This window comes from Choloepus didactylus, chromosome X (genome assembly GCF_015220235.1).
Source record: "Choloepus didactylus isolate mChoDid1 chromosome X, mChoDid1.pri, whole genome shotgun sequence".
Classification (NCBI taxonomy): Eukaryota; Metazoa; Chordata; class Mammalia; order Pilosa; family Megalonychidae; genus Choloepus; species Choloepus didactylus.
The window spans coordinates 23,837,036-23,855,833 of record NC_051334.1 but is presented as its reverse complement, the minus strand read 5'-3'; the positions used below and the strand labels follow the sequence as shown (position 1 = coordinate 23,855,833).

Below are 18,798 nucleotides of genomic sequence, written 5' to 3'. Positions count from 1 at the left end.
CAACCACAGAAAGGGTACTTTAAGCACCTCACACTTAAAGAAGGCTTCCTAGTCTCTGGTCTTCCTAATCTAGCCTACTCACTGAAGCAAACTCTTTGAAATGCCTCCACGGTGGTCTTCTTTTCTAACTGTTTGCATCTCCTATATGCCTTGTCCTCTATATCCTTACATTGCCCTGAAAATCCATGTCATTCTCTGTGCCCAACCAATCTCAGCTGTGGGCTGCTACAGAATGTGTGTGTTCCTTTCCAAAATGTCTCCCTTTCTACCTGCTTTCAAACTACTCACAGGGCCTCCTGGATTAGATCCATTCAAGGCTCTAGCCCAGAGGCTCAACTTCAGCACTACTGACATTTCAGAAGGAATGATTCTTTGTTGTGGGGGGCTGTCCGGTGTACTATAGGATGTTTAGCAGCATCCCTGGACTCTACCCAGTAGATGCCAGTAGTACTCCCCAGTTGTGATAACCAAAAATGTCTCTGGACATTGCAAAATGTCCCCCAGGGGTCAAAACTGTCCCAGTTGAGAACCACTGCTCCAGTCTAAGAACGACTTTCTTCATCACGCCATTATCTTTACTACCTTATTGATTAGGGAGCATGGATCACAAAGTTGTTGGTTTTTTTTGGTCATTGCTGTGTGGGAAATTTGTATTTCCTTACCTTCTCCATTAGAATACAGAGTCTGTGTCTTCTGATTTCTTTGTGATTTTTCCTGTTTCCACTATGGGCGATTAAGATCTCCTTACCTAATTTTCAATATTAGATCACCTCTTGTTTCTTTTAGGGTTTTGGTTTAATAATTACACTTATAGCTCTAACTCGTTAACATTTATTAGCAGATTGCACCACAATCCTCAATTTACTAAGATGGCCCTGTCTTAATTATCTCCCGCTCTCATACTTAGTGAAGACTCTTTGGCCAGGATCATTACAGGGAGTCATACACACTCTCACTGTCCAATTACCAAAACGATATTTTAAAAAAATTACATGACTTTCTCTTCAATCAACTGGCTTCTGGGGTAGAATGAGTAAAAGAAAGTACATTCTTAAATATGCTGCTTAAAAATGCCAGATTGTCAAAGGGGATGGACCCCATGATTTTTCAGTCCAAGGGCTAATATAGTCACAAAACCACAAGACCATTGACAAACGTTGTGGTTTCCCCTTGGGTAAGACTGAGAATTATGAGGTAGAAACAAAGGTAACTAGTTGTATTAGTAACTGGTAGAACAATCTTACACGAAGGACGCTGATTAAAAGGGAGCAGTGTCCACATGGAAGAAGGCATGTGCATAAATCAATATTGTTGATTAAAGAGGGAAGGCTAATTACAACATCAAGTTTGTAGACACCACAAAGTCAAGCTCATGGCAGAATCAGGATCCAAAAATCCACAATGGGACAGTGATGGGCTGAGCCCAGCAAGGAGAGACTTATAGGGTGCACTGAAAGATCTCTGTCACAGAAACTGCTAGCTGGTCCTCAATATTCAGTCTCCTCTTCCTCCTTACTAACAAAAAAGCTATTACCTCCATATGGCTAATTTCTGGTCCAGGAAATGTAAGTGGAAGTGTGTAGGGGACTTCTAGGAAGACTGCTTAAAGAGAACTGATTTGGCTCAGAGGCAGAGCCTTTGACCCTTCAGCCTTTTCTCCATCTTGTGGCCTGTGGTGGCCTGAAGGAGCTTGTGCAGCCATGTTGAACCACACAATGACCTTGAGGAAGGAAGCATGGCACTGCCAAGGATGGAGAAGAGCAGGGGGAGCCTGTGCCTCTGATGACATTGTGGAGCTGTTATAGCAATCCTGGACAGTCCACACCTGGAGTTCTTTCACACAATAGAGAATTAAATGTTTACCCTATTTAAGCTAGTGTTACTTTCAGTCTCTATTACCTTCAGTTCAGTGCAATTACTACCCAATAGAGTCTTACACTTAGGTCTAAATAAACCATTTGGATCTAAAAAATACCAGAAAAGGCATGGTTTATCAATTCAGTTGCATGTGCAAAAATTCTTATGTGTTTTATTATATGGAATAATCAAAATGAATCAACACTGTGGATATGGATGCCAAGTAAATTAATGCACCCTTGAATAGATTTAATAGAGGTTTACTACCTAGAAAAGTTGGCAGTGGCAGGTTTATTCTGCTCCGAACTAGCACTAGTGGGAAGACTTGAAGACTGTGTGCCGTTTTGGGCTCCTCACTTTATCAGGATATAAACTCTGGACTAGGATCATTATTCTGAAAGCAGAGCACAAGAGAAATGGTTGAAGGCCTAGGAATATTGTGTCTAACAGGGGAAAGCTCAGGAAAATAGCTACCTTAAAATATCTAAAAGGCTCTCACAAAATGGGCATAGAGTAGGTGCTGAATAAATGCTTACTGATGGGAGGGAGAGAAGGAGAGATTTGCTGTGTGTAAGATCATTCAGCTGAACTAAGACTGAGTGAGTCACAGGACACAGATTTACACCAAATGTAAGACTATTCTACTTAATGAAAAATAAAATAAAATAAACTTTCAAAGTATATTGAAAGAAGCAACCCAAATATCCGCCAGTGGATAAAGGGATAAACAAATTGTGGTATATACATACAATGGAATATTATTCAGCTATAAAGAGGAATGGAGTCCTGATACATGCTACAACATGGACAAACCTTGAAAACATTAAGTGGAAGAAGGCAGACACAAAAGGTCACATGTATGATTCCATGTATAGGAAATATCCAAAGGATAAATCCTTAGAGCCAGAAATTAGATTGGTGATTGCCAGGGGCTGGGGGAAGGGAGGATGGAGAGTAACTGCTTAGTTTCTTTTGGGGTGATAAAAATGTTTTGGAACTAGAGAGAGGTGGTGCTCACATAACACTGTATATGTACTAAATGCCACTAATGTACTGAATATACTAAATGTTTACTTTAAAATTGTTAATTTTAGGTTCTGTGAATTTCACATCATTAAATAAAACAGTATTGAAAATATATTTGTGGTGAGAGTAGCTGCACATAGAATTTAGTAATCTCTTTGCATCTAAAGGCAAGTACTTTGAAATCACAAAGGAGAACTCCAAAAGACCCTTCAGGGTAAGAACCCATTCTCTACTGGAGAACAACCAATGACATTTAAGACTCTCCACTATAGTTTTAAAACTCTCTTCCTATATGACTCATATTTACTGACTTAAAAGACTACAATTACTTTCATGTTTTTTTCCTATGCAGAAACAAGACACTGCTCAAGTTAGCTTGGCAACATTCCCATGGTCCCTAACCTACTCATCAAATCAACAATTCATTCATCCATAGCCATTCTGAAATTGTAATACACAATGATTTTTAATTCATTATTTCCTTTCTCCCCTGAGGGGCAGAAGTTCTGTATAGTAAACATGTTCTGTTATAAAATATTTTAACAGTTTTACAACCAAGAATAATGTGAGAAACCCTAGGGGTATCCCAAAGTAAGACGAGAAGTCATTTCACTGTTTTCTTCATAAGTGACCGGCAAACAGCTTAGCTGAATAAACAACAAAATAAAGGGTTTCACCACAATGCTCCTGCCCCAGGGGCTGTACAATTTCCAAAATTATTTCCACTGTGGCCCAGTGATTCACATGTAGACATTTCTCACTTCCACATCAAGAATGGAAACATTAAGAAAAAGTTTAACTTGGTATGAAATCTTAGTTCTATAATCACAGATGAATATTAGAGGAAAACAACCAAAGCTTAATTTTTGGTAAATTACATAATACAGCTCACATCCATACAGATTTAGCCATGCCAACTAGTCAAAATTATGTCCTTAAAATAAAGATATATGAAAATACTTATTTTCTACCTTGGGTAAGTCCTGTCATACCAGTGTGACAAAGAGTTCTATTTACTTAGGAACTTAAATATGCATCAAAGTTTTCATTCCCTTATTTAAATGCTCTTCCTATATTGCAGTGAATACCCAGAGAAAAATTTTTTAAATAAGCAGCAATTTGCATACTGTTAAATTCACATGAACCTAAAAAAGTTTTACTGATATTGGAAAAAAAAAGTGAGAAGAGAGAAGACACACAACATCTAAAACCCTGGGAATAAAACCATCCCAACTTTCTTCTCAAAACTCTGCCAACATGACCCAGAAGAAGAGCCAGACTTCATATTCCCAAGTCAATTTGGGAAAGTAATCCAGCCAACTGCAACCCAGGCCTAAATGAGAAAAGATTTATTATGTGAGGATGAGTCTGGCACATTAAGAGGCTAGTGCTTTACCATCAAACCTGAACAACATATTTAAAGTCCACACTAGTCAAGCACTAGGAAAGTCTGTGCTTTACCCAAATAGATATCTACAAATGCTTATTTCTGCCCACAGATATCAATTTCATATAGTCTACATAATGCTAAACTAGTTTTATAAATAAGAAAATACCCTGTTCATTGCTATGTCCCCCAACACCTAGCAAAATGCTTAGGATATAGTCGGTGTTCAACAAATAATGTGTTCAATAAGTAATGTGTGACTGAGACACAGAAACCCAGAACTTAAGAACCAGATGAGTATAATCCTGCAAAATAGACACTTTGGAAGACTCTATTGGCAATAACAATGATCCCGTCCATTAAAAGTTTTGGCAACTTATTTGGAACTATCTCTGGAAAGATTCAGATTCTTCCTCCTACTAGGAAAGCCCAGGAACCTCAAAGACCGTCTATGAATTAAGAAATTCCCCACTCATCACTAGTAACTAAAAATGGGGAACAGAAGAGTGGGCTGAGGCCCAGCACCAAAGTTCCTGTGAGGAATAGCTAAGGACAGTATCACAAACTGAGATGCTCTGAACTCTGAGTTACTCCAGAAGGCCATGTCCTGAGCAGCAATGTGGCCCGAAGAGCCTATCAGTGAAAGCGTCTCCCTTGGAAGAGCAGCTGATAACCTTGGTCAATGCTGCCAAAAATGCCACAGTTTTGAGAAGAACAAGGATATGGAGAAAAAGACAATTTACTTTGAAATGCTTGTGTTGATTTCCTCATTTAAAAAAAGGATAATAAACAGTAAGTGATAAAAGATAACCTGATATACTAAACTACCAGCAACATTATCAATAGTTATAGGAAACTGATAGATCTAATAGCTAGACACTCTCCTTTTACCCTTCTCTCATGAAGAATGGACTAATAAAACTGGCTGGCTTTCTAAGAAGTACTTCAGTTTTCCTCGAACTTCACTTGATGAGCTAGATATAAAAAAAAAAGTCTCAAAGGCAGTATCAGTTCATGAAGCAAGGTGATTCTGCTTGAGTCTACAACTGGATTGATGAGTCACACTAAATATATACTTTTGTTCTCTTTCGCACCTGCCAATGCAAGTCCTGGGATGAAACTGATGTAAAAAGAACTCACTACTATAGCTAATTCTCACTACATGTTAAAAAAACTACTTTCCACTTTTGATAATTATCAAAGATACACAAAATAAGGAAAGGTACCTTTTATGCTTACTAAAGTAGGTAAAAAGGAATTAATGATAATGCGCAAATGCTGGAAAGGCTGTGGTAAAACGAGTACACTCATAAAGTATTGGTATACAGTGTAAGTTGGGATAACCAATTAGGAAAACAATTTGGCAACATGCATCATGATCATACTGAACTTAATGCATTTTGATATGCAGTGCTGATAAGAATTTATCACAAAGAAATATTTCAAATAAGAAAAAAATCTTTAAGCAGGAAAATATTCATCACAATTTTTGAATACAGAGATATTGAAAGCAGCCTAAAATATTCAGCAAGAGGGCAAATGTTAAATTTGTGTTTAAAAAAATTGGTACCAAAACTTAAGTAGCAAAACAGAAAAATGACTGACAAAAGTTAAACATGATACAAAAGCATATTTTCACTATGACTGCAACCGTGTGAAAAATCATATGGATATACAAAAGAACAAGGGAATACACAAAAATGGTGGTTAGCCATTTGTAGTTCCTGCCTTCTTGCCAAATTTTGTGAAATAATATATTGTCTTAAAATTAAAACAAAAAGCCATTAAAATTTTAAAATAAAATATTTTTCTAGAACTAGCCTGTGTATCAACCCCTTTCAGTGAAAGGATTTCAAGTCAAAACTTGGCTACATAACCCTGCCTCTGCTTTAAAAAATAAACAAGCAAATAACAGTCTTCTTAGTCTCATCCTCTTTTCTACCAAAAACCTTAAAAATCCTTGGACCAGATAAATTTCAAAAGTGAGACACATTTTATAGCCCTGTATTGGCGAGGCAGACTGCACATTATCATATTACAGGTTCTAAGATGATCTGCAATAAACAAACTTGTTTAACTTTGGTTAGCCTAGCATTTGCTAGATGTTCTTGATCACAAAATCCTCTTTTCATGGAACACCTACAAATATTTCTCTCAGCACAGTTTTGGAAATGTTGCATGGGGTCAATGATTCTCAAAGGGTGCAACAGAAAGAAGGCATCCTAATTACCAGGGAAGTGTTTCCAAACTACATATGGTTCTCAAGTTGGGAGTCACTAATGATATTATGCATTATCCTTCAGATGTATTAAGGTGGAGAAAAAACTTGCGAACTACTGAATTATGCTGCTACTTATAAACAGCACAATTCCACTGAGAGGAAAAAAACACAAAATAAAACCTTTAGGGTATAGCTTTTGGATGTTTTCTGGCCCTTAGAAAAGGGGGTTCTGAAAGGGAAACCATCTCTTCTCTGTAATTATGAGGTGGCAACCAAAGAAATGTGAGTAATCTATACAAGAACTAGTCAGTTTCCCTTTTATATATAAATAAACTTTTTGAAGTTTGGACATTTTCTTAAATAAACACATGTAGTGGTAGGGGATCTCTACAGAACAAATACCAAGTGTTCACTTAGAGCTAAGTGATGGGTAAATACATCCCTCCTACTCTTCTGCATAGTTCTTTTGCATTATCAGGCCATTACCTCTTGTCTAAGCGTAGCTTTCATGCAGAGTTGGCAAAGAGGTCCCTTTCGGGAGAACTGAAGGGGAAGGTGCCGAGTTCGATTCTGACATGTTGGCTCCTCACATATCAACCAGCCCTAAAGAGAAAAAAGGGAAAATTTCAGTTGTATCACCACCACCAAATTGAAATAAAAAACCCCTTTCACTATCAATAGACACATTTTATTCAAACCTTCCTTAAAGATCCTGAAATGGCTGGAGTCATTTTTCTCACCTGACATGCTAATTCAATCTATGCCCCCAACTTAAAAAGTTACCCACCCTACACATGCTTACATATATCAAAACCTCTCCAAAAACTGGCGGTTTGATGTGCTGAGCCCTCGATCATGGGACTTACCCTTATGAAGCTCGTTACTGCAAAGGAGAGGCTGAACTTGCATGTAATTGTGCCTAAGAGTCTCCCCCCAAGTACCTCTTTGTTGCTCAGATGTGGCCCTCTCTCTCTCTGAGCCACCTCGACAGGTGAACTCGTTGCCCTCCCCTCTACGTGGGACCTGACTCCCAGGGGTGTAAATCTCCCTGGCAATGCAGAATATGACTCCCAGGGATGAATCTGGACTCAGCATCGTGGGACTGAGAGTATCTCCTTGACCAAAAGGGGGATGCAAAATGAGACGAAATAGTTTCAGTGGCTGAGAGATTTCAAATGGAGTCGAGAGGTCACTCTGGTGGACATTCTTATACACTATATAGATAACACCTCTTAGGTTTTAGTGTATTGGAATAGCTAGAAGTAAATACCTGAAAATACCAAACTCCAACCCAGCAGTCTGGACTCCTGAAGATGATTATATAATAATGTAGATTACAAGGGGTGACAGTGTGATTGTGAAGACCTTGTGGATCACATCCCCTTTATCTAGTGTATGGATGAGTAGAAAAATGGGGATAAAAACTAAAGGACAAACGGGGTGGGATGGGGGGGATGGTTTGGGTGTTCTTTTTTCACTTTTATTTTTTATTCTTGTTCTGATTCTTTCTGATGTAAGGAAAATGTTCGGAGATAGATTGTGGTGATGAACGCATAACTATGTGATCATACTGTGGACAGTTGATTGTATACCATGGATGACTGTATGGTGTGTGAATGTATTTCAATAAAACTGAATTAAAAAAAAAAACCTCTCCAAAAAACCTTATATGATTATAAACAAAATGTACACTGATATGCTTTGGTTTATTAGTAAAGACCATTTACAATGTTAAAAAAAAGTATACCATGTAGAAATGAATGACTTCCCCAATACCCAGGTGACTTTGGGATAGTTACTTAATTGTTGTGTTCAGTTTCTTTCTCTGTAAAATGGGTACAACAGTACTTACCTTATAGGACACTGCAATGATGTAGTACATTTAAAGTGCTTAGAACTATAATTGGCATAAAAGAAACAATAAATGTAAGCAATTCTCCTATTTGAAATTGAAACAGATTCTTCTATACACACTCTCTGAAGGTCGAAAACTGGCTGCAATGTTTTCAAGAACGACTTCAACTGACATCTTTTTCCTGGCGGTTTGAAATGGCCATTGCTCAATTTTCCGTCTTTTAAAATCCTCTTCTCACTTTTCTTCTTCAGTTACTCCCTCTTGCTACTCGTTTGAATTTACTCATAGTATTGCGATAACAATATGCCTATTATCCTAAATCCTTAAGAATTATGTTTGTTATAAGACATACCTGTTAAGCGAGGAAGACAAGACTTTACAAATGGGGCCAAGCAAAGTTGAGGTGTTCATACTAAGACCCCAAGGTCTGCGGGGCTTTAGTGTTACATGTATTGCTACAGAATCATAATATGCATTAAGTCAGACATAGGGTGAAGCACTAGAATAAAGGTGAATAAGATATGCACCCCTCTCTTGTAGTGTTCCCACTCCGGGAGTAGCCAAGTGGGGACCTTACTGACTGTAAGTCTTGGAGCATTTGAAAGGTGGCAACTTCTAACTTGTCTTGAAGAATGAGCAGATATTTGGTAGGTGGAGGTAGGAAAGACAACTGAGGCAGAAAGAACAACATGCTGTGAAGAATGAATGTCAGAAAGAGCTATGCTGTGATATGATTAAGAAAAGGATAAACGTGTCTAACCCCATTCCCTATTTCTAGACTGGGCAACCTGTTGACCTTCTCCCCCTAGATGAGAGCAGTATATATGCAAATATTGCTTAATTCCATTAGGTACTTAAGTCTGCCACTTATTAATGTTTTCACTCGGTGTTAATCTATCATTGTCATTCAAAGCAGAGGGATGCCCCCAGTCATTGCTGTGCTGCTTGACCCCATTCCTCAGAAAAGGCTCTTCTTGGAAGCAGCTACAACCAAACTCCAGGGAAGGCACCAAAAATCAGTTCTTCCAGCTTCATTTATGGCTTTCACACAGAGGGAAAGTGTACTGCAGAACTTTCTGACTAAAAAAATTACGTTACCTTTAAATAATATAAAATTCATCTAGTCAATATATTCACAGTCAGCTTCATTCCTATCTTCATTCAATAGGCCAAACTGTGTTAAAATTTAATGTGAACTTTTCAGTTAGAAGGCCTCAACAAGTCCTTATGAAACCTTTAAAACATGCCCAGAATTGTATTAAATACCCTGGGGAATAGGCAAACAGACCCCAGGCACAGAGTTTTCAGGAAATTACAATCTAAATAGGAAAGCAAGGTCCACATATACAAAGACTAAAAGCAATTCAATATGGTTTGGCTTTAAGAACCAAGTTGTGTGGTACCAACTACAAATGCTAAACAATACAGAGAGGGGATGGATGGAGTCATGTGGATCCTACCTATCTGAAACAACTACTACCACAGTAAAAGACCATGAACCAGAATAAACAATATGTGGTTGTGAGTCAGGGGCAACTATTTGTCCCAATTCCATGGCACATTTTCTTGATTCGAGAACACATTTTTATTCACGTTAATGATTCTGAAATTTAGAGGCATTTACAATTGACATGTACATTTAATGAAGTATTTAGCTTTCCTTCAAAAAAGGCTGTTAAGTCAAGAATGCAGCCCACAATCCACGGCCCCTTAGAATTAAAGGAGCAAGATATTGTGGTTTAGCCCTGTTCTGGGCACGGAGGAAACAATGGTGAAGAGTGGAGCTGACAGCAGCAACAGGGATTAAATTTTAAATGCATCCTATAAATACTAAAGGTGAGTCTAGTTGTTGCTGGATTACCCATTTAGGAATATTAATAAAGGAAACAGTAGAATTCAAACAAACCATGTATTAAAAAAACGCAGGACTGGACCACTGTTTTATCATTTATTTGGGTTTCTTACATTCTATTTGATATCCGAGGCTTTTAGAATACAGTGATGGTAAACACTGCCAATCATAGTTGCAATCCATTCAATTCTAAACAAAATTAAAAATAAGCAGACAGATAATAACTCTAATATTTCAAAGCAATACAATCTGGAAGTTGAAATTATATTTTAATTTTTAAACTATAATGCTCAAAAAGCTAAAAGTTATCTTCAGGTGATATTGAAACGACTCTCTCAATTTACTACAACTTCCCAACTCACTGGATGAGCTGCCAACCAGGGAGATGCTAGGTTGGCAAATCACCTGTTTTTAAAGCAAATACCTAACTCTATCGCTGACAGAGTTACTAACTAAATGTCCTTTCAAATCATATAGAAAACAGATAATATAATTTGTCTAGACTTCCTACCAGTTATAATTAACATTAAAGAGGTCTTTTCTTCCTTGTCACCTCTCTATTCAGTACTTATTTGGGTTTGTTTGTACTTACTATCTGTTAATCTCCCTTTACAAATGACAACAATAACTAGTGCTATTATGCATGGAAATTAAACATGCTGATAACTGTCTGAAGGGAACTGGGGCTGAAAAGAAAATATTGGAAGCCTGTAACTCTTTATGTCTCTTGTTTTATTTTGATAATTAAGCTTTTGGTCACAATGTATTTTAAACAAAACTTTTCTATGGAGGAAATAGGCCCTAATCATATTCAATATATGCTTGGCTTCAACTCAGTTTTGTCAAGTACATTTTGGTTAACCCTTTTGTCCCCCCCAACCCCCCCCCCCACAAATATTAACTGACTATGCTAAATCTAACTTTCAAGGAACATCCGTGTTGTTAAAAAGAAATCTGCCAGGCTTCTGAAAATATTTCATGATGGGGCAAATCTTAAATTACAAGATCTCAAAGTGAATTATGCCTCTCATGGGTGATAAAAACAAAGCAAATGAAAATATTAAGATTGTGCAAATTCACTTTGAATTATTGCTCACCAGGACAATAACTAAACTTATTTTCATTTCCCATTTTGGGAAATAATGTACAGCCCAAGGCTTCATTGATAAGTCAATGGAAGAAAAACATTTTAATAAACTGTACTCCTGTGGAAGCCCAACTTATCAAAAGGTTTTAGATTTTAATCAAAACCTTCAGAACCACTGTAAGAATATCTGCCATCCAAATATGTTATGTTTTTATGTAATGCTACATGCAAATTGTTACAACAGGAATCAGTTCATTAAATTTTCAGATGTCTAGCTTAACCATCTCTACAGCAGAAAGTTCCAAAGAGTGAAGCCAGCCTGTCCAACAGCAAAACAAACCTTTCCCCAAACATGGAAAGGTCTATCATCTGTTGCTTTAGTCTCAGCATCATTAATTCCTTAAAATCACTGTGTATGGAATTGTGTCAAATGCTGATTGGTTCTGATTGCCAAATTATATTTCTGAGGCCGCAATATAAATGGTTTCTGTCTGCATTTGCTAAAGAGGGATCGATTTCCACTGGTAACTGAGGCGTTCCTGGTAGCCTGGTAGTTGCACCTAAAACAAAAACTGTTATCCATTAGTGTACATTTGTATTTTTAGAAGGTTGCACACACAGAAATCATTCAAATGTAAAAATGTGATGCATAGGAAGCCCTCAGAAATCTTTTGAATAAATGAAGGAATAGAAGCAATAAAATAAAAACACAGAGGAACAAGTTGATGAAAAATAAGGACAGGATTTAAAATTCAGAGAGGAAAAACTTACCATAGTTCTTAGACTCTTGAATAAAATTTACAGTGGGCCCTTTTCCTCTCATTCCCAATCAGTCACCAAGTCCGCCCACTGATCTTTCCCTTATAGTCCCGTTACCACTCACCTCAACCAAGCCCAGACCTCAAAGGTGTTCTACTGGAATGGCCTCCTACATGGTTTCCTTGACTCTATTCTCTCCCACTTTCAAAGAAAAAACTTTTAAGTGTATCTTCCCAAGACTTCTCTGCTCCCATCTCCCAATCACATACCCTCAATAGACGAGTAAGAACTCTTTCATCTGGCACTCAAATCTTTACAACCTGATCCTATACATCCTCTCTGTCAACCTCTTACACAAACTCTGGGTCTCTCACGAGCTTCACCACATTTTGCCTATATCCACCTCCCTGTCTTTGCTCATGCTGTAGAACCTTTGCCTAAAATGCCCAGTCCTTGAGCATCATCAGTTCCATTCTTCTGTGAAATTTTCCCAACCCACAGGGACTTCTCCCTCTATCCCACCTGACACTGAGCACACGCTGCTTTGCACTGTCCCTTAACCATCTTATGTTACTATCTTGCTTTACCTCCCCAACTAGACCATCAGGACTCCAGGGGAACAATCTGCTTTGGATTTGGTAGTGCCCTCCCCAGTCTCAAGCACAAATGTTCACACGCAGTGAATAATACAGAATTTAGGTTATGAAAAACTGCTCTTGAGTTTTTCCCCTCCCATTTATTAATGGGTAATTTTGCGTAAGTCACTGAACCTCTCTCTAAGCCTCAGGTTCCTCATTTACAAAACAAGGGGTATTAGTATTTACTCAGTTAGGGTTGTTCAGAGGATCAAATAAGAAATCCCACAAAAAACATTCAGTAAATGTAAAATATTTTTATTTTACACTTGTCTCAAGTACCGAGGCACATCAGTGCTTGGCTACATTTGACAACTAACCAGGCACTATTTTAACCAGAAAAGAGCCTGGTCAGTTTCCACCTGATGATGGCACAAAATGGAGAAATGCAAAGATTGATGACTGATAATATTAGGCGGAGCCACTTCTCAATTTCATTGCAAAATAATATACAATTATGTAATCAACACAAGTGACAATTTCATGTTTTTCCTGAGAAAACTATACTTGATTTGAAGTTATAGATGGTAGAATAGGGAAAAGGAGGTGGTCTTTGCTTTATTTTGGGATTGACAGAAATTTTCAAGAGACAGCATAGCATGGCAGTGACAGGGTCACTGAGTGAGGTGTGCCAGCATGCGTGCTCTTACAGAGCTCATCATATCATTACTAGTTACTATTTTTCTATAATGGCTGTTAACTGCCCCCCCCCCCCCCCAACCACCACTACCGCCACTCAGCAAACTACATGCACTTGGAGAACATCAGACTCTCTTTCCACCAAAAACCATTTATAAATGTTTTGGGGTTCCCTTACCAGCACATTTTTGTCATAGAATTCTCCCCAGTATAAAATGGGTCTTCTTATAGATAGTGCACAGTATGGGCCCACAGCTGCTTTTGAAGAATGACATGTTGTGACTGGGAATTTCCAGAAATATCAAAACACAAATTGCTTTCTGACCTGCATTTGCACCCAAAACTGGGAGAAATTTTTCCTGAGATCTCCAGGGGAAGTTTTAACGGGAACATAATTTTGCTTTTAAAGTTACATCTTCTACAGTGCAACATGCTGGCATGTCAAAGAGTGATTATCAAGTCTCAGAGAGGTGCCAGGGTAGGAGATGAAAGAGTAAATCAGGGACAATAAATAAATAAAGTAACTATTCACTGAAGTTAATGCAAAAATACTTTTAACAAAATTATCAAACAAAGCAGAAGCTGAAAGTGCCCTGAAGGTCAAGGTAAGAATTTTAAATATTATTAAAATTGATTTTTAAAGTAAGACATCTCTTTAAATGAACAGTCACATGTCATTTCATCCAAGTTATTTCAAACTTATTGATCTTATCATTTGTGCAAGAACCAGACTCTGCCATCAGTTTGCTGAAAGGATAATGGAGCACTCCCAAACTGTTATGATAGGTTAGATGCAAACAGTGGTCCTCATTTAAACACATAGAATAGCACTACAAGTGGACAAATTCCAGCCTCTGCAATTGTATATTACATGATAAATTAGCAAGTTGTTCTGCTTTGCCTCACATCAAATCCAATACCACAACCTTGTTATTTTAATTTGCAATCAGAGCTTGAGCGTCAGAAGATAAACCCGAGGTACATTAAAGAGCCCCATGCAAGCCATCTTCTCCTGCTATACTGTGAGCATAGAAAGCCAACAATTACCAGCAATTTTATTTTTACCACTGTAGGACAATACTAGAACAGTTAAAATTGCCTCCATGCAAGCAACCAGGGAAAATATACTTAAAATGATGTTATATGGAAAATTACACTTTTTTGGGGAAAAAAGTTCAATGAAGGACATGTATCTTTCTGTATGGGCAGCTAAAAACCTCTCAGTATATTCAAGCCTGTTCTATAAAATACTCTCCCTATTCATCCAACTCAAAAGCAAGCTACATTCTTAGGCTATAATAGGTCACAACTAAGTACACAGTACCTTGCTTCAGGAATAGTTTTGCTTTGTCTGTCAACTGTCAACAAAGCACAAAGAGCTTGTACAACCCAGCCATGTACTGTGGATGTTAGAGATCTAACAAAATACAGAAAGTAAGAATACAAGATTTCATAGCTGCTCTGCTTTCCCTTTATATGAGAAACGGAAAGCATTTTCCTCTCCATATTTCATTAATCTCTAGTGAATTACAAATCTTTTCATAAAAGATGTCTTTCTCTATGCGAAGCTAGAAGTGACTTGGGAATGTAATATTCCAACTTCAATGAATGTCCAACTTTCCAACATGAGCAGTTATAAATGGATTTGTCAGTTAAGGTACACAGTCATTTCAACAAGGAAAAGAATCAAATGGAATGAGATGGTAAAATGGCTACTCTGGTGCTTATATTAATATTTGAGTGATGAACCCCTAAGAAAAATTGTTCATTACTTCCACCATCGCTCCTGCCTCTCATGTCTTCACTCTTGAAAAAATGTCACCTTAGCGATGTATAGAAGAGAACAAATAAATTTCAACAGTAAATTCAAGGCTTAGCTTTATCAATACATGTACAGAAAAAAAAAGACTGGAAGGAAATACTCTAAAATGCTACCACTGGTTGTCTCTTAGGTGGCTTCTTATGTTTCTGGATTTTCTAAAATTTCTACAAGAAGCGTATATTGTTTTTGTAATCAGAAACCTGTTATCAATGAGGGAAGAGACAATTTTGCCAAATGCTTTCAATATAATCAAATCACTAATACATTTGAAAAATATTTTGAGCTAAATCAAGTGTTTGATTGTTGCCAAGATGAATTTTCAGGGAATGTGCTTATGGAAAAAAATGGGGGGGGGGCACATAAAAATTACTCTTTCTAAATTTTCCGATTAAATCAAACATTTCAAACATAGGCCAATTTAAGCATGTAAGCAGTTCTCAAGTAGAAGGTGGTGGGGCATGCATTAATAGTACTAGAATCATTTATTAAATTAAGCCACTCACCAAAACGGACATAGTCTTTTATGAAATATGATTTAAATACCTTTCTTTATGCTGTTGAATTTTTGAAGGCAGATAATAAATCAGTTTTAAAGAGAGGTGTCTTGTTCCCCATGCCCCTCTCCCCTGCCATTATTCAGTGTACACACAGATCAACTCAGATGTCCCAGGGTAAGAATGAAACAGAGCAACAGAAAAAAAATAGTCAATCAGGAGGACATGCCTAGACCCTTATTACCAGAAGTTTTTCTTCTTTGTTTGAGTCTAGCTAAAAGTAATTTTTATTGCCTGTTTGTTTGCAGGATAGTATTTATTGCTATAGGATAATGTGACATGCCTTTGGGTATCAAACAACAAATGTTAAAATTGAGCTACTTATGCAATTGCCCCAAAGACATCTTAAAAATCAGAATGGAGTTCAAACCATTACCAGGCAATGTTTGTTCATTTAACTTTAATTATTTTCTCCTTGAGAATGGTACTAATGAAACTGAATATCTTTCATGGTTTCGAAGGGCCGTTTGAATAGCCTGTAAACAGAACTAAGGGTAGACAAGAGACCTGACTGAGCCAGGGGGTTGCTAGGTGATGTAGAATGTAAACCCACAAACATATTAAGGTTTGCTTCGCTTTCATCCCACTTTCACACACTCTCAAAAGTTTTTAGAATTGATTTTTCAGGTGGCCACTTAAAAAAAAAAAAAACTCCCTCTCTCCAAAATTCACTCCCCCAGGTGCTCTGCCAGATTGAGAAGAAATGAAATCCACCTGACCTTTGGCTGTAACATGGGAAATTTCTGGGTTTACATAAACATAGGATAATATATTTTACGAATGCACATACTTTTAAAAAACAAATGCAAGGTGGATTTTAAAATTTCAAAAAGACATTTCTAATCTTCTCTTACACAACGTTGAGTAAAATGAAGATTTCCTTCCAGAAAAAAAAAATCGTGATCACGCAGAGTGAGGAATTTGGGGCACAAAAAACAAAACCCCATGACAAATGTCTTTGCGCAGATGATGACTGTAAAGCAACAAACCTTTCGGTTGCGCCACTCGCGTCTCTCTTCTGGCCTACACCAAGTCTGACTGCCTGTGAGGCTTCTCCCTCCTGCCCCCTCCCCCAACCTCCTTTTTAAGGAGCTGATCAGAGATTGTCCAGTAAGAGCACTTTATTAGATCATCAGCCAGAGGGGTTCACAAGTACTGAGAGCAATGGGCTCAAATGCGGCACATCAGTTTTAATAGACCAGGGGCTACTGGTAAACTGCAGATACTGCTGAGAACTTTCCATGCACTGAACTCTTGAAAAAGCACCGTCTCTCCAGCTTAAATGCAGCTGCCTCTTTCAATGCCGCAAATGGGTAAATTTGACAAAAAAGCCACCATTAAGACTACATGAAAGGCTCAAGACAACATCCTTTCAATGCTTTGTACTTCAGTAATCAGATGTACTTACTCACCCCCTCCCCCAAACCCGATCAAGAACTATTTCTGAATGGTAGGAAATAATTCCACTTTGTACATCTTTTAGTTAATCAAGACTTTCTATTCAGCAATTTGACCTTTTGTTCAAAACAGGATTATCAGTTTTTTCGCCAGTTACCAAGGGCGACTCGCATGGTGAACATAATTGCAATAATTTGCAAAACACCATGGCAACCCACATTACAACTAGGTAAATACTGGGCTTTTGTGCTACATTGTTATTTTCAGAGATGCTGAAGTCAAAGAACGAATGACAAATGAACACAAAATTTATATTTGCTTTGTCTCAAAAGAGAAGAAAATTGATAACAAGAATTGGGGGGAAACCAACTACAGCTGTAATTTCTAACTTGATTAATTAGGATGGTAACAGTCCTTAACAGTATATTCAACAAACAGCCCTGACTTCATCTCTCCACCCACCTCTCTATACCACTACCACTACCACTGTCCCCCCCACCCCAGACAAATTTTTTCAGCTTGGAGAACAAACATCCCCCATTTGCTCTTTTCTTCAACTTAATGGAATCCTTAATTGCAGAATATTGTTCCCCTGCTCTTCACTGCAATGAAAACGGAGAGAAAGGAGCAGAATGGCAGGGCAGACGGAGCTACAGTCATTTTTTTCCTGCCTCTTTTGGACACCCCAGGCCCAATGATGAGACGGCGTTTTTCTGGTATCAGCAGCTGTTTCGTAGCAGACAATAAAGTAAAAACTATTTAGCTTTGCAGAAAAGCCACTTGTCTCCTCTTGGTGATACAAGGTAAGTCTACACGCCGAGATGAAGTTTCATAATTTAAATGCCAGAACATAGGATGAGAAAATGATGGTACTAATAATAAAACATACATTTTCCTTTAAAGAAATTACTAACTGTGGTTCTGTCCGAAATGCACGTGTTTGCTATTTGAGGAAGATGTTCAACAACATCACCAATGTGCTGAAAACCACTTTATGCTCATCTGGAGCCCAATTCACAAAACAATCTAAAAATATAAACTGAGTACTCAGAAATTAATACAAAAATCATAACCATATTTTAGTAGATAAACTTGGTCCCACAAATAGGATTATAATCCTTGCAATAATAAATATGATGATTAGAAAAGTTATATCAGAATTTTTTTACTCAGGTATGAAAGGTAGGTTCTATTTTACAGTAAAGGAGCAGTTTTTTTCTAAGAGGCACAAATTTTGCTATGATGCCTCGCTTTTTTAAAATTATCAAAATTGACTTCCCCATGTAAAATGTAGTACTTCGAGAGGAGAAAAGAAAAATACACACAGAAAGGGCTTGCAGAAGTTACCCTGCCGAGATCGAGAAAGAAGCTCCAGATGCACTCTGAAAACAGGCCAGCCTGCTTTCCTTCACATCTTATAAAAAGGAAGAGCAAAAGAAGTCTATGAAATGATCTGCATATTTCCCCCTAACTTTTGAAAAATCAAATGGACCTGATACTATAATGGGTCCATTCTTATTTTGCCAGGGCTGAAAATTCCCTGACAGATCTCTCAGATTCAGCTTAGAAATTCGCAATATAACGTTCTTCAGCATATGCCTCCGAAATTACAGATACGCGATTTCTCCCAAGGAGTAGAAATCAAAAGAATGTGACACATTAACTCCTTCTCAGTCAGTGACAACCTCTTTACACTTTGAAAATAT

At 37.6% G+C, this 18,798-nt stretch overlaps 1 protein-coding gene across 1 annotated transcript in view; it reads right to left on the bottom strand.

Annotated features, from left to right (window-relative positions):
• Positions 1-18,798, bottom strand: part of POLA1 (DNA polymerase alpha 1, catalytic subunit) — a 353,204-nt gene that overhangs the window by 95,439 nt on the left and 238,967 nt on the right. Inside the window, exon 35 of the mRNA XM_037821905.1 lies at positions 6,978-7,094. Within this exon, the coding sequence (XP_037677833.1) occupies positions 6,978-7,094 (117 nt within the window). The remainder of the gene's footprint in view (positions 1-6,977; positions 7,095-18,798) is intronic.